General features: G+C 47.7%; 2 protein-coding genes across 5 annotated transcripts in view; one reads left to right on the forward strand and one right to left on the reverse strand.

The window, feature by feature from the left end:
• Window positions 1-27,607, forward strand: part of CHST11 (carbohydrate sulfotransferase 11) — a 281,254-nt gene that overhangs the window by 132,967 nt on the left and 120,680 nt on the right. The gene's annotated exons all lie outside the window — the stretch shown is intronic.
• Window positions 8,145-8,471, reverse strand: LOC309811580 (cytochrome b-c1 complex subunit 10-like; the record flags this gene model as incomplete). Its single annotated transcript, XM_082634465.1, has 1 exon — window positions 8,145-8,471. One exon carries the CDS (start codon window positions 8,469-8,471, stop codon window positions 8,190-8,192), a length of 282 nt encoding a protein of 93 aa, XP_082490591.1. The 3' UTR covers window positions 8,145-8,189.

Genomic DNA, 27,607 nt, shown 5'->3' on the forward strand with positions numbered 1-27,607 from the left:
TGCGGGAATATGAATTAGCTTGTGATGCCAAGAACTGGTGAGTGAACAACTAGTGGTCCATTAGCTGACCTTTGACAGCTGGGGAGAAAGGGGGGAAAATGTACTGCTTTGGCTGTAATCTTTGAGCTTTATTTTGTATCAAATTCGTGATTTAATATTTCTGGGGACCAAGGTGCTTGTTAGAGGAAGAAACTGCTTGGGTCCCCAAAAGGGATGAATTCTCAGAAGTCTTGCAAAGGGATGAGCCTGAGAACTTTCTGATTCCACATCTCTATCCTGTCTTTCACCCATACTCCCGTCTGGAAAAATGGACTCCTGAATTTGTGCGAAATGGGTGGCCTAACCATGTTAGTTCACTCCCCTATCAGCCCACCGCTTTGGAGCTCAGTGTGATGGGGCCAGATTCGCCAGGTAATTGCAAACTCAGATTGCCTGAGGCCTCCTTTACTGGGTTCTCTGGTAACGCAGCAGGGAATTTGTATTTTGTTTTGTTTTGTTTTTAATTTTTATTGAAGTATAGTTGATTTACAATGTTGTGTTCGTTTGAGGAATACTGTAAAGTGATTCAGTTATACATACATACATATATATATATATATATAAATATATATTCTTTTTTTTACATTCTCTTCCATTATAGATTATTACAAGATATCGAGTATAGTTCCCTGTGCTATATACAGTAGTTCCTTCTTGGTTATTTTGTATTTGGGTTTTGTTTGGTGCCCAAATAATCTGATTATTACAGGCCAGTCTCCCAGCCTGTTCACACATTGGTCTTAGGGAAGAGGATTTCTGGTACGCCATGTTGAAAACAACACATGCTATAGCATCCCTCTCTTTTAGTTGACGTCCTCTGTTCTCAGATCATTTTCTACTTCAAAACCAAACCATTGAAGTGCTCCTGCTTTCCTGAGGAAATTTTATGGGCAGCATATGGGTGTCATGGGAGGAGCTGTTTCTGAAGTAGATGCCCCTGTGGACAGGAAGTCCATGGACTGTGTCTGCGCCTGTCACTTGTGTCCCTGTAGTGGGTGGCCCCAAATATCTGTGATTGAAAGAATGAAAGTCCAGGTTTAAATTCCTACTTCACCTCCAGCTGGCTGTGCAACCTTGCATACATGATGAGTCCTCTGTAGGGGTCAGCTTTCCCATCTCTCTGGAACGTTGGGAGGATGAAATAATTCTGATGTGTCAGGGGCTATGTAAACATGATCCATCATCACCATGGTCATGAGAATGGCTTCACTCGTGGAAACCTTGATTTTAGAGTCAGACCTGGGTTCGAAGCCTGGTCTCCTCATTTATCAGCTGTGTGAATGAGCACAAGACATGTAACCCCTCTGAGACTGCCTTTCTCCTTTATAACACGGTGCTGACAATTCCTGCCTTGCAGCCTTCCATGAGAAGATGTACCTTGCTCAGTGCCTTTTATGGAGTTTGCTCATTCCCCGATTCACTCATACATTCACTCATTCATTTCTTCACGCACTCTTATGAGTGCCCACTATGTGTAGCACGGTGCCAGGCACTGGCCACAGAAGGCTGAGCAAGGGCCTGTGTGTGGTTAGCCTTCCATGTCTGGTTCTCCTTGTTACCCTAGAGCTGACTTGAGTGGGTTTTCTGGTGAGGGGGACCGTCCTTGGTCCATTTGTAAACCAATCAGAGGAGAGAGAACCTTCCTGGGTAGAGCTCATCCCTTCCATCCGGTGGTGTTGGGTTCAGATGCTCACTTAGAAGCCTAGCACCCGGCAGGGAAGATGGGGCTGGAGAGGCAGCTCTGGGAGACATTTGTGAGAGCCTAGGTGGGTGAGTCATCAGCCTCCATCAAGCACTCATGGGCAAGCTGCCTGGCCCCTTTTACTGGTAACCAGGAAAATGTCCCTGCAGGAGGATCTCCCCGTTTCCTCGGGATGTTGTCCCGGGATGTTTTTTCTTAGGCTGGTTTCCTTTACAAGCTGCAATTATGTTCTCTTCCCATGCACGTTCCGTCCGTGGCGCTTCTCAGAGAAACCGTCTTGGTGACCTTTGGGGCTGCCGTGGGCCGGGGAGCTCAGAGGAGAGAAGGGCGCAGGAGCTTCTGTTGGGTTGAGTAGGGTTTTGTGTCCCTGAGACATTAGCAAACATTGCATCCGTTGGGGCTTGGTTGTGGTTTCTCGTGTTCCCCTACCAGCCAAGCTGTGGAAGCTGCTAAGCCTGGATTGATGTTATCACAGAGGCAGATGATGAGCCCTGTAATTGCTAGAAACCCAACTGCTCCTGGAGATGACGTTTCCCCATTTTATGTTGACTGGTGATTTGGGTTTGATACATGATGGTGAAAATAGGAACTGTTTATTTTAGATGATAAGAAAACCAACATAATGGCGGGAAGCACCATCTTAGTTAGCAGGTACTGGTACTGTAGGCCAGATGCTATCTAGATGCCTACAAACATCTCGTGGGGTGCTGGTATTAAGCCCCACGCTAGGTAGTGCACCCCCATTTTAGGTACGGGAGAACTCAGGCTGAGGAGCTTGTCACATAGCTTGTAAGAAGCAGGGGAAAGATTCAAATCCAGGACGGACTCCAGATGCATTTATCTCCATGCTGTATTCACTGTCACCAGCAAAGTTCTCTTGGCAGGAGTTACCCCATACAAAAAATAAAAAAGAGAGAGAGGAAAAAAAAAATCTTATCCAGATTTTCACTGGACAGAGTCTTAAAAGCTCCCTTAGGAAAATTGGCTATAATCTGATTTTAGTGTCCAAGGTTTTCTTATTTTAGTGCTTCACAAACCCCTAACCATTAAAACAACGATTGGTGAAAAAAAAGTTTGTAGTTGATATTCTTAGAAAAACTGCACTCTGATGTCTTATAATTTTCCTGGTTCTCTGCTGTCTTCCTGGCCCCAAAATAAAACGTAATTGCTGATCAGATCAGCTGGCGTCAAGTCACCGAAAGTTCAAGAGTTGCCAGCTGCATATTTGTGGGCCGAGCACATCTGTGGGCCGCCCGGCTCAGCTCAGACTGCAGGGCAGAGCTATGCCGTCAGCCATTAATAGGGCATAATTGCCCCTAAAATGCCAGCGAGGGTGAGACAGCTTGTCTTGCCTCGCCCACCTCCCGGTCCTCTCGTGGGTTCCCTGAAATCTTCCCAGCATCACTCATGTGGTTCGGCCCTGCCCTGCCTGGTTCTTTCTTTAGCGTTTATACTTGCTCTGTGATTACCGCGTTCTGAGAATACAGACACTCAGCCCAGGGGCTGACCAGGAACTCCTCTAAGTGCTGAGTCTAGGAGGTCTTCACTCATGCACCAGTGGCGTGCAGGCCTTCCTAGGGGCCTCTGAGGACCAGTCAATACAATAATTTGACCAGTCAACATTTTATTATAATAATAAAATTGGATCTTTATTGGTGCAATCTTCAATGTGTTAAAAGTAAATTTACTTCTCCATAAGGTAGGCTCGAGGAGGAAGGATGGAGAGAGGGAGAGAAGGGAGGTAGGAAGGAAAGAAGGAAGGGAGAAAGAAAGGAAGAAAGTTACTGTTCATTGAATGTATAATACACGCCAGTGACTCTTCTAGGTGTTTACCACACGTATCTAATGGAATCTTCACAACAATCCTAAAATCTGAGAGCCCCATTTTTCAGATAAGTTAACTGAAGCCCAGAAGGACTGAGCAACTTGCTGAGATCCCGCAGTCCCTAAATGGTAGTGCCGGGTCTGTCTGACCTGGCGAGATAGTGGGAGGGAAAGAGCCTATCCCGTTATCTTTCCCAGGGGAAAAAATGCTCCCTTGAGGTTCTTTTTCATGGTGACTCAAGCTGAGATCTGGGACGTGCTCAGGATAGTTGTAAAATTCCCAAAGGCAGGAGCCAAGGCTCATGGAATGGTATGGAATGCACAGTAGATGTCCAATAAACAATTGTGGATTTTTTTTTTTCTCACTGAACATGATATTTTTGGAGAGGCCTTCGTCTCCTGGCTGGAGCCAGACTAAGCAGGAGTCACCCCCAAGAACTCTGCTGTAGGATAGCACAGCTTGGTGACATTTGGAAGTCGGGGTCTTTGATTAAGTTTTAGACTGAAAAAAGCTTGAATTGTCCAAGGGAGGGTGGGAAACTCTTCTAGCTCCAACCTAAATAGTTTTCTGAGCAAGGCTTGCCAAGATTCGTTTTGTCTACAGATGTTCATAGGATAAACAGAGGAAAAAGATGTGGGGAGGAGAGGCATGTAGGTAATAGAACATGACACGTGCTGTGTGGTCGGAGCATTCTGAAAGGTTATGGGACGATCAGGAGTGAGCAGTTAACCCTTTGAGGCACAGGGCACAGTGCGAGGCTTTCTAGAGGAGATGGCATTTGAGCCAGGTCTCTGAGGACACATCAGACTCCACCGGACAGAGAAGAGGGAACAGCCTCCCAGAGCGAAGGAACAGCAGGAGTGAGGTGCACAGGTGGGATGGTCCATGGCACCTTCAGAGAATGGTGAGGGGTTTGTAGTTGGCGTGAAAAAACATGTTGGAAGCTGATTGGAGAGAAGGTAGGAAAGGCAGGTTGGTCCCAGCTGGATAAGGCTCATTCGTCCTTCTGGAGGGTTTAGTCTTCAGCCACTGGCAGGTTGGTGGTCCCAAGGAGCCCTCTGGAGATGGTGTGCACCTTACAAACCAGCTGCTGCTTCTCACTTGGCTGCTTGTTAACTCTGGGGCTTCTCTAAGGAGGTCTGGCCCCTCCTGGCCGCAGCCTCCTCACCTGTGACATGAAGGGGTTGGACTGGACCCGTGCTTCTCAACACCTCCTGCACTCAGGAGCTTTGAAAAAATGACCCATGCCCAGACCCCCAGAAATTCTGATTTTATTTGTTGGTCTGGGATAGGGCTGGGGTGTCAGTATTTTTCAGAGTCCCTAGGTGATTCTGATGGGCAACCAGAGCTCAGAAGCACTGGGTTGGAGATTCTGTAAGGGCCCCTCCAGTTTTAAAATCTTCAATTCTTTGATTCTTGCATAACCCATAACATGAAAAGCAACTCAAAACATGTGCATTGAGGTTGCTCTCTATCTTTTCTACTGTCTTTCTGTATGAAGGCTCGCGTAAATTATTTGTACTCAGCCTCATCCACGAGGACACGGAGACCACATTCCTTCCTGTGCTGCATGGGACGGAGGGTTGTTGCGTCAATGCCCTGAATGTTGGAGACTCGTTATGTGAACAAACCCAAAAAGCGGAGCCCTTTGGGGCACAATATTGGGTGGAGCCCTGTGTAAGCGAAACTTGAGCCACTTAGCTCTTGATCCCATAAGAAGGAGAACCTAGACTTGTTCCAAGCCAGACATCAGGTGGGCGCTTCTGAAGGATCAGCTTCAGTCTCACAAATAAGCATGAAAGAGAGAAAGGGCTCTCTGCCTTGAGAATCGTTCAGGAAGAACAATGCTGAATGGCTGTGTCCACTGGGGAAGGCAAGAGAGAGCAGACATTGTACAGCCCCCAACTCTGGTCAATTACTCCCTTCATTACCAACCACCTGGTAAATGACGAGTCCCTTTAATTATCTTGCATTGACCCAACAGCTGTCTACCAGCCGAAGAGGGATTAATTGATTTAGTTGTGGACCGGCTCCTTATGCAAAGATATTACTTACTGTCAGCCTAGCAGAACGGCAGCTGGCTGGCAAAGATGAAATATTACATCAGCTTGATCTTACATACAGCACTTGGGAGAATGCTTCATTATTAATTGCAAATTACAATAGATGAGCAGAGCCCATTGCAATACCCGGGGACAATGGGCCGCCTTTTCCACTGTGGCCAGTGGCTTCATTATTCTTGAACCAGGGAAGGTGCCCTGGTCGGATTTCCAGTCAAGCCTGGACAGATGGCGAATCTAGAGTCAGACGCAATTCGGGTTGAAAGAGGTGATTGGATGCTGGAAGGAAAGGAGGGATCCCAGCCCAGGGGCAATTACTTAACCTCTCCGAGCCTCGATTTCCTTATCTGTAAAATAGGAACATGATACCAGTCTTGCAGGTTTGTGAGATTCAAAATCGTGTATGAAAAGCACCTAGGATGGTGCCCAGGGCAGAGTTGGTGATAGTCAGTAGCCGTCAGTGATCTGGGTTGAGTTAGGTTACCTGGGACTTCTCTTAGGGGGTCTGGGACCATGCTTGGTCCCTGTCCTGCAGGCTCAGACATTTGGCAGGTGTGCACTTGGAATAATAATAATAAGATTATTTTGTTGAATAATAATAAAAGATGGTTTCCTTTTGCCTGGAAGCTACTAGCTATTCATCATGAGCACTACCTAAAAATTTTGATTTATGTTATGTGTCTGGTAGACTCAGTTATAGGGAAGCTTGCTGTGCTGATTTTTAAGGCCATGAGTGCCTCTGTGTGTGTGTGTGTGTGTGTGTGTGTGTGTGTGTGTACAGTCAACCCACATCCTGGAAAATGGGCAGATTCAGCTGTTAAGTTTTAAAGGTCTCCTGTGGTTGTGTCTGTCGTACCCACAGCACGTAGCTAAGTGCCTCATTACTAGTTGTTAAATAAGACCATCTCTGGGCCATGTTAATGCGAGGCCATTGATTTCATCGATTGGTCCACATTTCATTCAGGCTGTTTTTATAGGCAGTTGTTCTGTTTCTGGAAGCCTAATTTGACCCAGTATATTCAAATCTGGATAGCTCGGTGCTCTAATGGGGCTTTTCTGTGTCAGGCTGTGTGGATATAATCTGGCATATTTCAATGAGAGGAGGGCATTCAAGTGACAAAACAACCTCAGCAATTTCCAAATGGTAACACAGCTGTAAGATCTGCCATTTTTGGAAAGTTATTTCCTAAATTACCCTCAATTATAAGAGGTCTCTACATAATTTGATTTTTCTGTAAATTATACAACTCAGGGAGCTTCTCAGCCAACTGGATTTTAACCTTGTTAGAATGGGTAGAGCTGAAACAAAGCCCTGGCTTGCTCTCAAATTCTCTGTAGGAAAGATGGGGTGGGGGGATGGGGTGGGGTGGTCATCAGCTTCCCCCCATCCGGCCTCCCTCTTGACCTGCAGGTCTGGTGGGGAGCAGGGCTTCTACCCTGCCTCCACCACGAATTACTGTGAACTCTGGGACCAACAGCTGAACCTCTTCAAACCCTTCAGACCTTGTTTATAAAGTAGGAATAAAATACTAACTGTTCAGTTATTAAGGATTAAATTAGAATATATATATAGCAAGTTCCGGGCATGTGGCAAGCTGCTCAGTCGATGCTGTTTTTTTAAATTCATGTTAGCTCAGATGACAACTCCTCCAGGAAGTTCCCCCTGATTCCCCCCCACCCCCCTTCAAACTCAGGTTAAATGTCCTTCTAGAATGGTGCTGCCTACTCACAATGTAATGTGACTTGTATATGTTATTCGAAATTTTCCAGCAGCCACATTTTAAAAAGTAGAACAAAAACCAGGTGAAATTCATTTTAATAATATACTTTATTTAACCCAGTATAACCAAAGTATGATCATTGCTACATGTAATCGATAAAAATATTAAGATATTTTACACTCTTGTTTTTGTACTGAGTCTTTGAAGTCCTGTGTATTTGACACAGCACATCTCACTTTGGGCTGGCCATATGTCCCATGCTCAATGGCTACACGTGGCTGGTGACAGTCACACTGGACAGTGCAAGTCTATCCTCACCCCCATGCCCATGTTTCCCTTGTTCGTGACACTTATCTTATGTGTTTGAGATGATCTAACTAGGCTTTGAGCCTCTTGAGGGCAAGGTCTGCATCAGTCGTCTTGGTACCCTGTGGCTACTCCAGCCAGCCACAGAAAAGGAGCTCAGTAGGTGCTTGGCACTGAGCGAATCACCTGTCCCTGGGCCTTGAGCAAGCCCGGTGTGTGGAGATCATGCTGAGGAGGCGACCAGGGTTTTGTGCCCCCCAGAGACGCCGAGGCAGCCAACCATCAAGGCGGGAGGCTTGCTGGGGCCCAGTAGGTCCTTGGTCTGAAGAGGACGTCTCCACTCCAGGCTAAGCCTGATGTTTCTCCTGAAAAACATCCTTCCAAAAGTCCAAGTGCAAGGACCATGGAAGGGGTGACACTTAGAAAGACACTGGTCATTTACACCTCAACTTGGGTTTTGTTTGTTAGTTTTTCAGAGAGAGGTTTAATGCTGTGTGCATTCACACACCAAAGCTGTTTTCACAAACGTAGAAAGTCTAACTGTGTATTTCCTCGAGCTCCATCCCAAGAGCATGGGCTGTTTCAGATGTGGATGGAAGTAGGCAGCACCACCAGATTCCAGAGGCGTCTGAGGGGCGTCGGTTTAATGAATTGTCCCTCTTAAACTTGCCATTGCTGTAGGGCACCCAGTCCAGAATCAGCCACCAGCCGGTGGCCCACACCAGTCCCACGGCGCCCATGGCGCCCCACACGCCCACCGTGGGAATCCAGTTTCTGGCCGGCTCGCGGTGGCGACGGCCCAGGAACCTGCTCCGCATCACTGCTGTGCAAACTTCTCAGCTGCGGTTTTATAAGATTCTGTCTTGAGACTGGCGTGTGACAGTGTGGGGAGCGTGGAGAGAACAGGTGCAGGGAATTGGATGCTTGAAAGAACTGGAGAAAGTGAGTCACAGACTCAGAAGGAATGGGGGGAGGGTCGGGGAGGGGACTGCTTAATCCAGACCTCGCCCTCCCTCAGTACATAGCCCACATTCAGCCCTGTTTCCTTCTTCCCTCCCCTCCTCCCTCCTTCTTCCAGAGCAGGTGGCACAAGTAGGAACCCAGTAAGAATGCATTGAATGAAATGGAACTGAAATTGCTGGGCGCCATCTTTCCTTCCCTCCCTTATTATACACCTACCGTATTCATCTCCTACGGCTGCCGTTAACAGAGGACCACACACTGGGTGGCTTAAACCACGAAAATGTATCGTTTCCCATTTCTGGAAGCTGCGGGTCTGAGATCAAGGTGTTGGCAGGGTTGGTTCCTTCTGAAAACCTGAGGAAGAATCTGTTCCATGCCCCTTATCTAGCTTCTGGCAGGTTGCTGCTGTTCTTTGGCTTTCCTTGCTCGTAGAAGCATCACCCCAGTCTCTGCCTTTGTTTGCATATGACGTTTTCCCTGTGTGTGTGTGTGTGTGTGTCTGTGTCCAAATCTCTCTGTTTTATAGGGACTCCAAACAGAGTGGATCAGGGCCCCCCGGCTCTAACAGGAGTTCATCTTAACTAATTACATCTATAGTGACCCTCTTTCCAAATAAGGTCACCTTCTGAGGTACCGGGGCTAGGATTTCAGCATATGGATTGGGCAGGGGAGGGGTGGCACAGTGCAACCAGTGACCCCTGCTGTGTGTATAGCGCTGTGCTAGATGCTGGGGCACTTAAGACAAGGAAGTCCTTGCCCTCTATAAGTTCATACTCTAGTGGGCAACTCAGGCCAGTAAACTGACCATCACAAAACAAAGTTCTATTTGAGTTTGATACTCGATGCTGGAGGAGCATAGATGGACCAGGAAGTTAGACGAGGCGTGTGCACGTGGGAGGGTGTGCACCGTATGGGCTCCTGTGTTTGTGTAGCCTTTGTCACCCCGATTGAGCAAAGACACAGGAGAGGGGACACACAGAGGACCATCGGGTCCTGCCCTCCTCCGCATAAACACCAGCTAAGGGGAGAGGACTTCCTGACTATCAGGGGACTGGAGCACCGTCCCTCCTGGGCGGACACCCCATCCATGCCCCTCTGGTGAGGACCGGCAGCCCAGGGATGCGTGAAAACCGGTTTGATGGTAGATCCTGACTTCTAGAAAAGTCTGCAGCTCCAGTGTCTCCAGCTGATAGTCTGCTGTTCAGTATCTACATGACCATGCCAGAGGACACTGCCAGGTTGGCCCTGCTCCAGCCTTGGCAGGTGCAGAGCTGCTCTGGAAGGAAGCTGGAACATGCCCCAGGGGTGGGACGCCCAGGCAGACTCCGCTGCTGCCTAAAATGGCCTGTTGCAATGTTTCCTCCCCTTTGTCTTCTGTCAGGGGTTGAAAGCCACAAATGGCCAGCATACAGTTCTGGCAGTCATTTGGACTCTTGGAGAAACCGCTCTGCCTGTGACAGTTCCATCTCCAGCCTGTGCCCTACAGGATGTCCACAGATACGTCCACAGCTGTAACGGCATCTCGCCAGTGCAGGGCTTGGCTATGGAGAGCTCGGCCAGCTCACTGCTTGCTTGGATCCAGGCCTCACATCCTGTCCCAGTATTTGGGGAAAAGTTCTGAGAGAAAGGGGCATGTCTGAGGCCCTCCCTAGCCGTGGTTAGGAGCACGGGCCTTAGAACCAGCTGGAACCCCAGAGCCACCGCCTGCCAGCTGTGACTTGGGGAAGCTTCTTACCTTCTCTGTGCCTCAGGTTTTTCACCTGTAAAATGAGGATAATACATACTAGCATCTACCTCATAGGGTTCTTGTGAGGATTAAATTTGAATCCACAGAATGAGGCCGACATAGGTGTTCACTGTTTGCTGTTATTGTTATTCAGGGACAAAAGCCAGAAAGGAGGAAGTGATCCTGGGGACACATGAGCAAGTTGAAGTTCAGATCACTTGGAAGGCAGGGCTCCATGTAACTGGCTCGTCTTCTACCTGTTAAAAGGGAACTCCATCTTCTAGAGCAGAGAGTCTCTGTTTTGGCTGCACTTCAGAATCAAAAAAGGAAATTTTAAAACATCCACACATTCAACCCACTAAATCAGAATTTCTGGGGTGTCGGTACTTTTTTAAAAGCTCCCAGTTGACTCCAGTGTGCAACCCAGTTTGAGAACCACTTGCTCTGGCTTTTTCCTACTCAAAGACAGGTCCGGGGACCACCAGCCTTGGCATCACTTAGGAGCTTGTTAGAAATGCCTTGGCTCCCACTCCACCCTGCTGAATGAAAACCTGCATTTTAACAGGGTCCCAGGTGGTCTGCAGCAGTGTTAACTGGAGAGGGCTCCTGAGAGGACAGTCCGCTCCCTGGGGGCTTCTAGAAGAAGCAGCTGTCCATGTATTAGATGCCCAAGGACAGGTGGTTCAGAGTCTGCATGGATTTCAGAGACAGAGGCCCAGAAGAGGTCCCTACCTTTCGTGGAGCCTGGCACGCTGTTGCTTTCTGGAAACTTAGAAAACAGATGCTATGTTTGTGCTGCATGGGGTGCTTGTCAGGGGCAGGGGGCTTCAGTCCCACGGTGGGCTAGATGGATGGGCAGCCTCTCGGGTCCTCGGGATGCACTGAATGTTCATAACTGGCTCAACTTGGAGGAAGAAAATGTGACTTTGAACGGGGACCCTGGAAGCGAAGGCCACTGTGATGCCTTTAAAAGGCCTCGTCCTTTCTGGGTGCCGAGTTCCTGGGGTGAAGGGGATTTGCTGGGTGAGCAGCTGAGCTGGGCTGCCTTAGGTGGCCGCAGTCTGAGTTTGTTCTCCTTGTGGTTTGGGCTGTTCCTGACCTCACTTTGTCAGGAAACAGGAAGGAGGTACCCAAGGTAGACTCTCCATGCTCCCCCACCCTACTTCAGCCTTTACCTCCAAATGACATTTTTAGATGTCACCCTCTCCCGTCCCCCCACCCCAGTCCCATCCCCCCACTGCCTCTAAATGCCAGGCACAGCGGATCTCAAGCAGTGAAGTTTAACGGGAAGAGAATGGAATTCAGAGCCCGAAGTCCTAAGTTTAAATTTCTCTCTTTCTGCTTACTAGCAGTGTGATCTTGGTCAAGTGTCTCAGAGTGGAAAATAATTTATTTAATTTTAGCTGAAGAGGCCACACAGTATAGCAGTTAAAACTGGGGTTCTTGGAATCAGGCTTCCTGGGTTCAAATCCATACTTGCTGGCAGAGTAACCTTGGGTAATTTCCCTAATCTCTGGGCACCTCAGTTTCTTTATCTGTAAAATGGGGAGAACAGCAGTCCCTACCTCTTTGGCTTGTTATGAAGATTGAATGAGTTGATTTGTGTCAAGTGCCCAGAACAGTAGCTGGAGACACAGAGTCAAGTATGTTAGTAAATGTTCTTTTTTTACCTTTACATTTGCATATTTAAAACTTTCCACTGTTCTTTTCAAAAAATTTGTAATCATAGTTTGGGTCCTAGTAACTGACTTTTAAGAGAAGCTTCTCTTGCCCAGTGACGTTTATAGTTCCTCACATTCAAACAACCTGTTGTTACTTTTCAAATGCAGCAGTCCCCATTTTACAGTGGGGAAACTGAGGCACAGAAAGGCCTATTGGCTTTTTTTTTTTTTTTTTTTTTTTTTTTTTTTTGCGGTATGCGGGCGTCTCACGGCCGTGGCCTCTCCTGTTGCAGAGCACAGGCTCCGGACGTGCAGGCTCAGCGGCCATGGCTCACAGGCCCAGCCGCTCCACGGCATGTGGGATCTTCCCAGACCGGGGCACAAACCCGTGTCCACTGCATTGGCAGGCGGACTCTCAACCACTGCGCCACCAGGGAAGCCCCGGCCTATTGGCTTTTAAAGTAACACGTGCAGGGTCATCCGATCCAGTCAAGGAGTTGCAGAGCCACAATTCAGCCTGTTGTTCTTGGGACCAGGCCACCTCTGCCAGCTCAGCTGGCGTAGAGATTCGTTGACTACATGGGTGACCCGAACGCGTTTGATTCTCAATTCATTGGTCCTTAAAGTAGTGATGGAACCCCCTCCTCCCCGTGAGAACTTGTAAATAGGCTGGCTCCTGCCTGCCTTTGGTAGGTGGTGACCACGGCGCTCCAGGCACACCTGGGTGAAGGATGCTGCTTGGTCCTGGGGCCCCTTCTATCCCAGCGGGCAGGATGCGGTGAAGGCGAGCAAGGATGATGGGGCACCCTGTGCTGGCCACTTCTCTCCTGGCTTCTCAGTTTCTCCCAGAAACTCACTCACCCCTCATGAGTCAGACAGAGCATCTTTGAACCAGGAACAAGATTGCTCAGGCCAGAGACGGTACCTGAAATAGGCAAGTTACAGGAAGTGCTTCTGAGGGTTTAAAAGTTGGCAGATTGCTTCTTTGAGTTCTTCCCTGCCTAGGCACAGTGACCATCTGTAATTGTCTCCTCCATTCATTCTTGTCAGGCGTGGCCTGTTTGCGTTCATCCCCCCGGGTCTGTGTTATGAGCCCAGTGGAGACACTGTTTGGCAGCCTGTTGCCATCCTCTTGCCAGAACCCTGACCAAGAATTAGTGTTCAAACAGGAATCAGGATGATTCCAGGTCTCTTTCCTAATTAGCAGGAAGCACAGAGCCAGTGAAAGCAAACAGGCAGCTTGGTAAGGCCAGGGTAGGGGCTGCCCATTTGGGGAAGGGTTGGCCACACTGATTGGTAGATCCACTGGGCTTCTGTTGTGTCAGTTGGTTCCACAGCCTGGCACAGACCATGGCAGTAGTTGGCAGAGGGAATTATAGGCAAGGGTTAACTCATCCCCAAACCCCTTGATTGCTAAGAGTAAAGAAGTAGATAGACTCACACTAGGCCCTTGGTTTTTGCAGATGGAACATTCTGGGTTCGACTTTTCTAGAGCAACCTGGAAGTCCATTAACAAGGGACACTTGTAATCTTTGTGTTCAAGGGACACTTGAACAAATTTGAATCAGAGGAAGCCAGTCCCTCAGCTCCCAAGTGAGCCCCGCCATCCCCTCAGCACAGCAGCTTTGTAATTCTGTAATCATCATCCCCAAAGAAGCTTCATTCTAGGACTGGTGGAGCCACTTGAAAATTTCATCTCATTTGGTAGGGAAATTGCACGCTAGCATGACATTTAGAAATGAGGAGGCTGTCTTGGGACCTATACCTCAAACGTATTTTGTCACCACATAGACTGGCTCACAAATGGTACCCCCGCTTTCTCCCACGTGCTACACTGGGTCTCTCTCATTCATAGGACGGTTAATCTCAATTTAGCCTCTGGGCCTTGGCTGTCAGTAGGTTTTCCTTCATTTTACAGGATAGACGAGCTGGTGCCTGAAAAGAAATGTGACTTTTGAAAGGAATTAGCAGATACTACGGGAGTTCAGAGGCGGCTGATACCCAGTTATTCATGGTCGTGAGGGAAAGGGGTTGAATGGGAAATAGAAATCCACATGTAATCTCCAGACCTCATGTTTATCAATAGCTTTCTCCTCCACCATGCCTTTAACCTTCTTGGGCTGATTCATGGCTGTCTTCAGAACCGAGATCCTGAGTGATCAGTACAAAAGAAACAATTTACCAACCCCTTTCTTTTTTTTCTTTTTTTTTTTTTTTTTTTTGCGGTTCGCGGTCCTCTCACTGTTGTGGCCTCTCCCGTTGTGGGGCACAGGCTCCGGATGCACAGGCTCAGCGGCCATGGCTCACAGGCCCAGCCACTCCGCGGCATGTGGGATCCTCCCAGACCGGGGCATGAACCCGTGTCCCCTGCATCGGCAGGCGGAGTCTCAACCACTGCGCCACCAGGGAAGCCCACCAACCCCTTTCTTAATGAGGAGCATCTAGAGGAACTGAAATTTTTTTTTTAATGTATTACTGTTTTTGTTATTCACTCAGCGTAAAGTGTCGTTTTTCTTGAGCAAGTGGCAAAATGAGCTTCCTCTGTGGGTTGGTTTGTTCATTGTTGTCTTATCGGAGAACAGCATATAACACAGTGATTTCCTTTTTTGCTAAAAAGAAAAAAAGTTATTGGGATTCAGGCCTAGATCGCATTGAAATAAAAACCAGGATCCAGGAGAAGGAGGGTCAATTGCAATTGATAATTGAGTCTCCTTCCCCAGGATTTTAGGGTGTAACTCAATCCAAGGGGAAGGAATGATAAGTATCTTGTTGAGATAAAGCCTGGCCAAAAACAGCCCCTGGCAATTGCTGCCATTTGTTATCTGATTAATGCACAAGGTACAGTCTTTCTTGAGCCTAAGAACCCCTGCTTGTCTTTATTGGTTGAGGTTGCGCGTTGTTCCAATTGAACTTGCGAAATAGCAATGTCCAAACCCACTGCAAACCTTGGGAGGTGGTGGTGCTTCTGATCTCAAGCTTTGTGCAGTAGGATCCTGGGGAACCCCGCAGACCACAGCCACCAGTTTGGGGGCACCTTACTCAAGGCCTAGGGAAAGGATCCATTTGGGGAGTAAAAGCCAAGCCTGACTCAGAGGTGAAGTGTGCAGCCAGAGCTGCTACACCCACTTATGGGAACCAGAGCAGACATCTGTTCTTCCTCTCTGGTACTGTCCTTGCCCTTGCCCTTGACCCAGGGTCATTTAAAACCCAAGGCCTGTAGTCACTTGCCTCCTAAACTGTGGTAGGCAGCATGGCCCCACAAAAGATGTCCACATCCCAATCCCTGGAACCTATGGCTGTGTTACCTTACAGGGCAGAAGAGACTTTGCTGGTGTGGTTAAGTGAAGGATTTTCAGATGGGAAGATTATCCTAGATTAGCTGGGTGAGTCTAGGGTAATCACAAGTGTGGTAAGAGGATCAGAGACAGAGTGGCAGATGGAGATGGGATGCCGATAGAGACAGAGGTCAGGGTGCTGTGAGGATGGGGCTCCGAGCCAAGGAATGCAAGTGGCCTCCAGAAGCTGGGAAAGGCACGAAAATGGATTCTCCCTTAGAGCCTCTGGAAAAAACTGTCAACACCTTAACTCTAGGACCTGTGACCTCCAGAACTGTAAGAGAATACATTGGTGTTGTCTTAAGCCACTGGTTTTGTGGTGATTGTTACAGCAGCAATAGGAAACTAACACAAAAGCTTCCACCTACGTCCAGGGTCTGAGGGAAGCCTGGGAGATGCTGATGTCAGGAAAGCAGAATCTAGCTGCAGTAGTGTGAGTGTGAAAAGTGGCAGTAATGATGATGAAGGTGCTGCGATGCTGCCTTCTTCAGAGATTGTTTTGAGCATAAAGTGAGGTACCATGAAAATGCCCAATAAATCTAAGTTGTGAACCAGCAACCCTGATTGGCCGAGGCATTGGCGCATCATGGCTCATGGCCATTCAGGGACAGGCCAAGAAGGTAGAGCCCAGATCCTTTCATTTGTAAGCATCTCTTTTATGACCGTACATACCACCTGAAATTCACATCAGAGCACATTTGTGTCGATGGGTTCCCATAGGTGGGAGTTACTACCACTGTGTTTAGTCAATATATTTTAAAAAAAAGAAAAAAGAACTGAATACATATTGGGAGTTTGTGTTGTATTTGTCACGATTTTCCTTCACAATTATATAATACTTCCAGTGTTCTCTAAGTACCTTCACAGGGGCTAGCTTCGCTGAAACTCACAATTCTTTGAGGGTCGGCAGGGTAGGTATCATCTCCCATGTTGTAGATGCCAAGAGAAGGAAGCTCCAAAGGCAAGCTCTTAATACACGACTGAGATGAGGCTAAACTGGAACATCTAGCCCAGAGAAGAGGGGAGCGGATCATGCTGGTTAAGAGCAGACAGTCCTGCCAGGCACTAGCTGGGTGACCTTAGGCAAGTTACTTGACCTCTCTGTGCTTCAGTTTCCTATCCGTCAGTATAGAGATAATCATAGTACATACCTCATAGGTCTGTTGTGAGGTCTAAGTGATCATAAAGCCATAAAAGGCTTAGAGTAATGCCAGGCACATAGTAGGGCGTGTGATTGTGTCTCAACGGCCGTAGCACCAGCTACACAACCATAGCCAGAGTCAGCCGACTACATATTTCAGTGCTCACACTCCATGACTGCCCACATACTACAAGCCAAAAGCATCCCAAACCATCCCACGCTGCTTGAACATTCCAACGTGCTAAACTAAGTTGGTGCCTTAAGCTCTAGACCAGAGGTCCACAAACGTTCTCCAGACAGTCAGAATTTTAGGTCTCTGTTGCAGTGACTCAACTCTGCCCTTGTAGTCTGAACGCAGCTGTTGACAATATGTAAATGAATGGACACGGCTGGATTTGGTCCACAGGCGACCTCTGCTTTAGACAATGCTGAGAGCCAGAAATCCCAAGTTCAAGTCCCAGCCTTCCCACCATACAAGGGCGTTCTGGAGCAAGTCATGAAGACTCCCAGGACTCAGATCCTTCACCTCTAAAAATAGGAATCCCAGTGGTGATTCTTTCAAGAGAATGGTGAGCCGATGAGAGCATTTGTAAACTGTAGAGGACTGAGCCTAATTTGGTTGTCAGTCTTTTGTTGCTGATGTACAGTTGTGGTCCAGGCCACCTGTGGTGGATGAAGCATGCACGTGCACTTGGTAGAAAATGTTGGGTGTTGGCCGACCAGCTCTCATGTCTGCAAATGCATGATGAAATCAGGAAAGGGCTATTTGATTTCAATTACATTCATCTTCTTTTGGGATATGAGAGGAGCACCAGCCTCTCAAAGCCTCCCTTTCCTGCCATGAGATATTTCTCAAGAAACAATGCTTTCATTTTAGCCCCAGTTGATCTCCATTCTGGAAATTGCAAATGAGCAAAATGACCGTGATGAATGAGGGCTCAGGAGAAACACAAGGCTCGGGCTCAGTGTCTCAGGCTGGAGAAGGGAAACCTGGAGGCTTTATCGGGGGAAGATGGGTGGGAAGTGAATTGCCGAGCTGAATTACAGGACGGTTGGTGAACAAATGCACTGTGCTGAGCAATTATGCATTTCATTAAGATGCCCTTGGTTTTGGCCCCAATACTACGGGAATTGTCAGAGCAATTATGTGCAAACCTCAATTTTGAGGTTTGAAAAGCTGTCAGTGCATAATTGGCAGGAGAAGAAAAAGAAGGGAGATGGTTCGAAACAATAGGTATTAAATGGCTGTTGCAGCAAAGAAGACAGGGATGTAAAGAGGCACGTTGATCACTCCAGACTCACTGTGTGTGGTCTCAGGGTCACACTCGGGCCACGTGGACCGTGCATTTGGTGCTCTTAATAGGCCTTCAGGGAATCAAAGCAGTTTGCTCTGTAGAAAGTTTCAAGTGCACTTGGGACATGTTTATTGAATGAATGAATGAATGACTGGTGCTGGCCACATGATTGTCAAATAAGTGAATGAAGGGGGGAAGGAATGAATGAACAAATTTATAAACCAATACTTCATATAAAATGAAATGATAATAGTACCTACCATTGTATGACTGGTGGGAGAATTAAATGGGAGAATGCATCTGAACCTGCAGGACAATGCCTGACAGTAGCAGGCACTCAGTTTCAGCTGGTACTGTTATTACGTTTCCGGACAGCCATAAAAAGATGCCACAGACTGGGTGGCTTAAACAACAGACATTTATTTCTCAGTTCTGGAAGTCCAAGGTTAAGGTGCAGGCAAGGTTGATGTCTGGTGAAGTCTCTCTTCCTGCCATGCAGACAGCCGCCTACGTGCTATGTCCCCATGTGGCCTCTTCTCAGAGGGATCTCTGAGGTCTCTTCCTCTTCTTCTAAGGACACCAATCCTGTTGGATTAGGGTCCCACCCTTATGACCTCATTTAAAATTAATTATCTCCTTAAAAGCCCTGTCTCCAATTATAGTCACGCTGGGTGGGGGAAGTTAGGGCTTCAACATATGAATTTAGGGAGGGCACAGTTCTATAACACTCAGTAAAGAATCAAACCTTGCCTTTGCCTAACCTTGTCACTAAGCAGCTACACTGGAATAATCTTTTCCTGGGAAGAGAAATTGGAAATGTCCCAATGTTCTGGAAAATTGGGTGGATTTCCCACAGCGTATGTCCTTCCACATGGGGGTGTCTGTCTCGTGCTCTTCAAAGACCCCAGCAGTCATCCTTTTACACCCCACTGTTAGACAAATGGGCAACTCACTCATGCTTTTTTTTCCTTAAAAAAAGCGAAATACCTGAACTCTCTCTGTAAGGCTTCTGTAAAACACATGCTCTGGGAGAGGAAGTCGACCTCGTGAACCCACTATTCTGTGTTAGAGAGAGCACTAACTAGATCTCATTTCTTTTTCTATTTTTGTTTTCGTCTCCAAATCTGCCTGGAAGACAGTGAAAGCTCATTAATTTGAACCCTGCTCATTTAGAATATGTTACATTTGCTCCAAGTTCACCATGAAGTAGGAATCTGTGAAGCAAATTAATTGTGTGAACGTAATTAGAAAAGACGAGTGGTGTAGCGCTGGGAGGTACCTGGAGGTGATCCAGTCCTTTCCCTTGGTGGCTTTTTCTTTTCAGATGAAGGAATTGAGACCCAGCAGGCAGACCTGGCTCCTCCAAGCTCACACAGTGGGACTGTTTCCCTTCCTTTAGGACCCCAGCCTAATTCACGGAGTCTTGTTTGTTTGTGAAAGACACAGGCGCTTTACCACTATGGGTTCCTTTTACTATATGGACTTCGTGTATTAAAAGTACATTTAAAAAAATATTCTGCATTTCAAGTTTTCCACTAATTATGACTGGCCTTCTCCCAAGTTAGCTTGAGCTATTTTGGTGAGGTTTTATAGTTATTTAATAAGAAAAGCCTTTTTAAAAACCTCATAAAACCTTCTGTACAATTCATTCTAACCAACACTCCTTCTTACAATTATGTCACTAACAACTTCTTTTTAAAAGGCCAGAACTTTTGTCTATTCATGTTAACCTTAAAAGCAGCATTCACCGAACCCCTGAGAAACAAGAAGTGTAATACTTTATAGGATTGGGGCAGAGTACATGAAATAATGCACGTGAAAGGGTTCTGTACATTTGGGAAGCATATACAAATGCTTTATGTTTTCCTTTATTGCCGCCTCTGGTCTGGGCAGCCCCCGAAAGAATGGTCGAAATACGTTTGTGGATGTAAAGGCAGAATTTCTGTGGAGATTCCCCAGGGAATGGGCTGTTTTTCCATGGGATTTAAACAAATAAATGAGACGCCTATTTATTAATTTAAATCAAACTGTAACTGCCACAAGGCCTGGAATGTTCTCACCAGCACATCAGCACGTCCTCTCCCTGGAGTGAGACCCATTAGGGCACCAGACAGCAATCAACAGATTATTTAGTGAGCCCAGGTTCAGAGTACCGGTGAGGTGGACAGAATTACAATGTGCTCCTTAGCCTTGGCACTTGCGGAATTCTCTGCACAGCCATGGTCAACAAGAGTGGAGCATTCCCAATATTTGGGGGGGCTTCTAAGTCTCTCCTTCTTGGGTATTTAATGCATCTTTAGCTCCATTTGGGGGATTGTGGAAGATGAAGGGTTATCCCCTTCTTCGTAAGGCCAGTTCTGTACTTGGTAGGATGATGAGGGTGAGAGTGATGGTGATGACGCTGTAGTGGCGGCGGTGGTGGAATAGCAGCAGCGGTAGTTGTTAACATTTCTTGTACACTCGCTCTGTGTGCCAGGCACTGTTCTGGTGCTTTGCACACATTATTTGAATCATCACAACCCTGTAATGTAGGAACTCGGTTTGACAGATGATGATGGCAAGGCCCAGAGAGGTTAAGAACTTGCCTTAGGTCACACAGCTGGCAGGTGACAGCAATGAGAAGTTAACCCTGGCCATCTCGTGCCCTTTCACTGCCTCCTGGCGTAGTGCCCTGTCTCCACCTGCCAAGGCTCTTAACGAGTCCCAGGACACACGCTGCTCCCATACGGTGACTCAGAGGCCCGGGAGCAGAGTGTGTCAGGGCCCTGACATTAAGCCTGAGGTCAGGAGACAGGGGACAGCAGCAGTTCTCTTGCTTAATCCCAAATGTCCAAATGTCCTATTTCTCCTGTTTTTCCTTTAGGGGCCTTATCTTCAGTGACAGGCGCCGACAGGTGGCCCCTCAACTCACGGAGCCCACTGACCACACGAGCCTAGACTGTCTCTTTAGGGTTCAGTTTTTTGCATTCAAGAAAAGACAAAGGGCAAAAGATTTCTGTTTTCAGCTGCCAGGGTCACAGCGTGGGCCTCTCAAAGCTTGCTGAATTTGGAAGCATTTCTGGCTTCCTTCTCAGAAAGCAGTAATTTGACTTTGGGCCACCGGTGCTCAGTGAAATGAGTTTGTTATCAAGGGTAATGTGGTGTTGAGTTCCTCTGATGGAAGAGGATCAGCACCAGCTATGACGAGTAGCACCGTTTCAGTTGAGCTGGCTTCTCCCTCCCTCTTCAGTCTCATCTTGGGCCCCTCTTTCCCTTCCCATCATTACAGGACCTGGTTCAGTTCCTCTGTTGTACTTGCTTTTTCCTGCCACCGGGCCTTTGCACATGCTGTTCCCACTGCCTAGAAAGCTTTCTCCTCTCCTCACCTCTACTTGGTTAACTCCTGCTCAGCCCTAGGACCTGTTACATGTTCCCCTAGCTCCTTTACTTCTCCTTTTAAGCCCTTTACCTATTGTAATTATTTTATTTTATTTTTGTTACTTAAGTGCTGTCTTCCCCATTGGAGGCTAAGGTCCATGCTGGCTGCCTCTGGGCCTGCTTTATGGCTAATGTAGTTCCTGAAACATGGTGGCCACCGGGTAGATGGGGTGAGAATGGGGTGCCCCAGGCTTCAAAAGAGCTGGGTCTTCTCTGGTCAGTCTATACAGTAACTCCTTTTCCATCCATCCAAGATCCCAGGTCTAGAATGGCCAATAGAAAAGTGGTTAAGATGAGAACTCTAGACTCAGGCTGTCTGGGTTTGTATCCCAGCCTTGCCTCTTACTAGCTATATTTTTCTAATGCTGTGTAACAAATTACCACAAAGTTAGCATTTTACAGCAACACACATTTATTATCCCAGTTTCCATGGTACAGGAGTCTGGGCAGGCTCAGCTGGATGCTCTGCTCAGGGTCTCACCAGGCTGCAATCCAGGTGTTGGCCAGGGCTACAATCCATGTGAGGGTCAGGTCCCCTTCCAAGCTCTCGTGGTTTTGGGCAGAATTCATTTTCTTTTAGCTGTAGAAATCACAGCAGCTTTGTTTTTCTAGGCCAGCAGGAGAGTTTCTCTGAGTTTAGAGAAAGTCTAAGCCCTCTTTAGAATGCTCAAAGAGGATGGGGCCTGATAAGGTCAGGCCCATCCAGCATCACTTCCTTTTAGATGAACACACAATCAACTGATTAAGGACCTTAACATCTGCAAAATCCCTTTGCCTTATAATGTAACATAATCATGGAAGTGATATCGTATTCCCAGGTCCTTTCTGTGCTCAAGGGGAGAGGATTATACAGGGCATCTATATCAGGGGGCCAGAAATCACAGGGACCATCTTAGAACTCTGACTATTAATCTAGCTGTGTGGCCTTGAGTAGGTTGCTTAACCTCTCTGTGCCACTGTTGCATCATCTACAAAGTAGGAATAATAGTAGCACCCATTTCATAGGGCTTGTTATGAAGATTAAATGAGTTAATTTATGTTAAACGCTTAAAACGATTCCTGGCAGGTGGTGAGTATTCAGTAAATGTTAGCCGTTACAACCATAAAGATGAGGATAATCCTCAACCAAGCCAGTGGGATCCAAGGTTAAAAATCCAACCCACCAACTGGCTGGAAAATGAAACCTGAGAAGCCAGGCCGAAGGGGAAAGAAGAGACTGGAGACTGTCAATGAGCTTGGTAAATAGGCCATGCTAAAAGGAAAGCTGACAGCTTCCATGCCACGGGGCGAACATGGGTGAAGCAGATGGAAAGCTATATCAAATTACTAAAGCAAATTGGATATAAGTGGGTGCACGTGCCCCCCATTTTAGTTCCTTTCATTAAAGCATCTCTTCTCAAGACAAAGAGTAATGCTATCTCTCCAGAAAGCTTAAAACCCCTTACATCAGGAATTTAAAAAAAAAAATTTTTTTTTTAAGTCTTTATTGAATTTGTTACAATATTGCTTCTGTTTTGGGGTTTTTTTTTTTTTTGGCCGTGAGGCATGTGGGATCTTAGCTCCCTGACCAGGGATCGAACACGCACCCCCTGCATTGGAAGGTGAAGTCTGAACCCCTGGACCACCAGGGAAGTCCCTACATCAGGAATTTAATCAAGGCTGACACCCCGAAGGTGAATAGATGAACATAACTGGCTATTTGGGCAACTTTTATAAGCAGCTGCACCCCCAAATTTAGGTTTGACCTAAAGGAAGGCTTTCTCCTGAAACAGGATCCCAGTTGGTTCAGTTTAAAAATAAGGGTCCCTCGTCACCCTGGTGAGACCTACCACCATGTAAACTGGATTGTGAGATGGGGCTGGAGGGAGGCTGCTGTGGAAACCTGCTCTGTGATGCATGCGTTTTGCTGGGGAGCGTTAAGAATTGATTTGTTGCTCCGTCTGGGATGCTGTTAACCAAATGTGGGCAGACGCAGCGAGGTGAGTCCATGAAGCAAGCTCACGGTGGCATATTTATGCATAGCGGCGGGCAGGGAGAGGAAGATGACGCAACATCTGTCTTTGGAAGGAAGTCACTGCACTGAAATCCCTCTCAGTTGGATCACCCAGGGCAAGTCATTCACTCTCTTTAGATCGTGTACTTTACATCTGATAATTCAACTCAAGTACCATTGACGGTGGTGGTGGGCACCTCCGGCACTCTGCCCAGACCCCCTCGCATCCCCTTATGGTTTCTGGGCACCCATCCTGCAGCTTCTACGTGCTTTGTTTCTTTTTAAAATTTATTTATTTATTTATTTATGGCTGTGTTGGGTCCTCGTTGCTGCGCGTGGACTTTCTCTAGTTGCGTCGAGTGGGGTCTACTCTTCGTTGCGGTGAGCAGGCTTCTCACTGCGGTGGCTTCTCTTGTTGCGGAGCACGGGCTGTAGGCGCACTGGCTTCAGTAGTTGTGGCTCGCGGGCTCTAGAGCGCAGGCTCAGTAGTTGTGGCTTGTGCGCTTACTTGCTCCACGGCATGTGGGATCTTCCCAGACCAGGGCTCGAACCCGTGTCCCCTGCATTGGCAGGCGGATTCTTAACCACTGCGCCACCAGGGAAGTCCCTACGTGCTTTGTTTCTAATGGCTGCACCTGCGACTTGCTTCTGAGGCTGCATTTGGGCTCCTGGAGTTGCTTCTTCCTATGCACAGAGACAGGGAAGAATCCAGGATTTACCTCTTCCTGGGCAGCCCTTAGCCCGGCTCCATCATCCCAAGGTGGGACAAACTCAGAAGAGTGAAGTTATGCTCCTGAGCTCCCCGTGGGATCCAGTTTAAGACTGGCATTAAGCCTGAAATTACATCCTTGCTGGGCTTCTTCACTCCCCTCTCCTACTCCCAGGACCGGCAACGTAATTTGCAGGGCTCCTTGTTAAAATATTATTAAAAATCAAGATCTCAGGATGGCGACAGCAGAACGTTACACCCAGCATGAGACCCTCGTGATCGCAGGCCCTGTGTGACTTCACAGGTAACACACCTGCGTAGCTGGCCCTGCCTGTTCCTTCCACTTTCCTGGGAGCATCCCTTATTAAGTCACTTGCACATGAATTCTTGTCTCGTGCTCTGCTCTGGATGGATTCTAAGATGAATACGGCACCAAGCCTTCCCTTGAGGAGCCGGGGGAAGACAGATGAAGGCACAGATCATTATATCACACATCAGACCATGAGGCAAAGCCCGATCCTGGAGGTACCCACAGTGAGCAATGTGGGGTGGAAAATGCTGTCTGTGAGTTCATGAGGGCTCCTGGGTCCAGGCCAGGATTCTTTCATCTGCCCTGGAAACATGCTGTGTGCTCCAAATGCTGGACAGATAGAATTGGGGTTGGTGGTGTGGGAGAGGGGATAGGAGATGACTTCAGAAAGGAGGCACAGCGTGAGCGGCGGTGTAGAAGTGGGACCTCTGTTTATTGAGCAGGGGCCTACTGTGTCTGTGTGCTCAGTGCAGAAGGTTTGAATTTAAAATGACCCAATCCCTGCCCCCAAGTTGCTCCTGAGAAATGCTTACAATCAGCTCAAGTTGAATTCTGTGCAAGGGAAGTGCTAAGCTGAAGTGGGCGAGAGGAAGTACTAGATACGAGAAGGAGTCTGGTCTTCCAAAAAATTACCATTAGGCATTATGAGTCCTAGAGATTCACATCAAAGAAAATATTCCCTAACTGTGAAATCTCAGAAATTGACAAGCTGTTGGGATTCCTTTTTGGGGGAGATGAGGGGAAGCCTCTGGAAACTACTCCATGTAATTGGTTGCCTAGTCCACTCAGTTTGGTTCCCTAAGTCTAACTCATCAGTTTGCTCAGATGAAAGTGTTAAATCCTCTTCCAAGTTTGTTGAACTCTTATTTGAAATGATTCCAGGTCCCTGAGTTGCCCTTCAGCTGCACCCCAACCTGGGCTGCTGATGGTGCTCTGCAGACAGCACCCACTCTTTCCTGCTCCTCTCCAGGGAGCCCACAAACACCCTACCAGTTTCCCAGAACACTGAAGCAATTGTTGAAATGAAGGAGTCTCAGCCACCGAAGCCGGGAAATGCAGGCACTGGCTGTGGTCCTCCCAGGGAGGGCGGGAGGGGGAGGTGGTGTTGAAGTGCCCGTGGTTCTGTGGGGCCCTGGGAAACTCTTTTCTTTATCATCGACTTTGTCAGACTGAGGCCATCCCTCATTTTTCACAGCATGCCTACGGGCAGGGCGGATGATAGCTCTTCCACTGGGAATAAGGGCATAAATGCCATAAAAGCCACGGGGCTTTGCCAGGAAGCGGAGGTGGGGACTTCTGCTTTATGTTGTGCTGTCTTTCTAATACTTGAAATATTTAGCTGCTCCGATGTGAGCACCCAGTGATCACGGCTCATGATTCTTCCTTGGCAAATGTCCCATTTGGGGCAGTAATTCACAATTTCTTCACTACCTTCCATTAAGCCATTAAAGGAAGGCACAGATTATTCTTATGGATATGTATGATCAGGTGGTTTTTAATTACTTAGTGGTGTTGGGAGAGGGAGAGAACGGTGAGGGGAAGAGCCTGACGGTTTCCTCTCTTCCTCTGCTGTCTTAATTTGGATTTATTTTTTTTCCTGAGGCTTCAAAAGCATCCTTGAACGTGGCTGTGCACAGTGGGACCCCTGCCAGCCTCAGACCACATCTTAGGGTCCTGTTTCCCAGGAGGTTTCTTCTAGCCCTTCTGACACTCCAGCTTCTCCTGTCACCTGACTGTTGCCTCTGCCTGTAGCATCCTCCGCAGTGTCAGATCCACTTACCGTGGCTTCCTCAGGAAAGCTTTCTCTGGTGCCCCCAACTAGCTTAGGTCCCCCCATCATAGGCTCTCACTATGCCCTTTGCTTTTCTTTTATAGCACTGCATTCATTCAGCAAATCTTTATTGAATACCTACTATGTGGCAGGCTCTGTTCTAGGCACTAGTGACAGATCAGTGAACAAAAAACAGACCCAAACCTCTGTCCTCTTGGAGCTTGTATATTCTAAATTCATTGAGATTGTGATGATGAATAATTATTCGGCAGTTAGTTTATTGACGTGTCTTCCCCACTAGCCTGGAAGCTCCATGAGGACCGAGCCATATCTGCCTTGACCAGAGTTTCATCCTGCCAAGGGCCATGTAGATATGCAGTAGGGTCTCAGGGAACACAAGGCGGCTTGTGATCTGATGGCTGCCCTTTGATCATCTCGGCTCCCCGAGGTGGTGGTGTCTTCCCTTGGAATCCAGACATCATCATGTGGAATTAGCGTCTCAGGAGTGGATTACAGCCCATGAGAGGGAATGTAAGGGAAGAGGAGTCAGCTCAGTCGTGGGTCTTCCAGAACCCCGGGGGTCTCCTCTCTCCATCCTCTGTGATGCACCCCACAAATCTTGCACCATTTTGAAATCTCTATTTAGCTTCTGTGTAGTTGTACAACTTCTTGGGGGTCACTGAATTTTATGGCAGATCTGTATTTGCTGGGTGATCGTGACGGACTCTTTACTTGCCCCAAGGCCACCTCATTCAGGTGTCACGAGACCCCTCGTGTTTTGGAGTTGGTTGGGCAATGTCTATTTCAGCACCTTTGGTTTGAACCCACGCCCGGCTGCTTCCTTCTGATCTGTCTTCACTTCAGGTATTAACCTCCTAAAAGCCCACCTGGAAGCTTCCACCAAGATGTGTTTGCTCCATTTATCTCCTGGGGCGGTGTATGTGACCACGTGTTCGTTATGCAGTCATTCCTAACGTAAGGGAAGAGGCAGGGCCAGGACTGGACAGAGGCAAGCAAGGCTCCTGGGTTGCAAAAGGTCAGGCAGCGTTGACTGTCAGGGCTGGGCAAGTGCAGGGCAAGTGCAGGTGCACAGGTCTGGCCCTGGGAGGGAGAGTAGGAGGGTATGTGGGTGTGAATGAAGGCATGAAGGCCCTTCTCTCTGGTGCAGCAGTGGAAGTGAAATCCTGCCTGGTCTCTATAGCTAACTCCACCCCCTTGTAGGTTTCACTGATCACAAAAGCCTTTCATTAGGTGATCCTGACGCCAGATGTGAGCCCAGGGTAACACATTGAGGGGCCTTAACACAGCCTTTCCTGATCCCCCCCACCACGTCTATGCTTTGTATGTTGCAAAAGCCTGTGAAAGACAGTGTAAACAAGGGAGAGGGCCAGAATCTCCACCTTTTCAGGAATAAAAAGTACATATTTCCTCTTAAATGATCATTTACAGTCCCCTTCCATCGCAGATGCTACCTGGTCACCTGGCGGCACGTGTCCAAGGCTTCTAATCTTTTAATACATGCCTAGACTCTTAAAGGGACTGTAATTGCCAGTTGTCTTACAAGCAATCATCTCGTCACAGGGTGGTTTGGGAGGAGAGTTCAGGAGGCAAACAACGGCACGAACACCTGGCA

Source organism: Mesoplodon mirus, assembly GCF_964341445.2.
Source record: "Mesoplodon mirus genome assembly, chromosome: 11".
Classification (NCBI taxonomy): Eukaryota; Metazoa; Chordata; class Mammalia; order Artiodactyla; family Ziphiidae; genus Mesoplodon; species Mesoplodon mirus.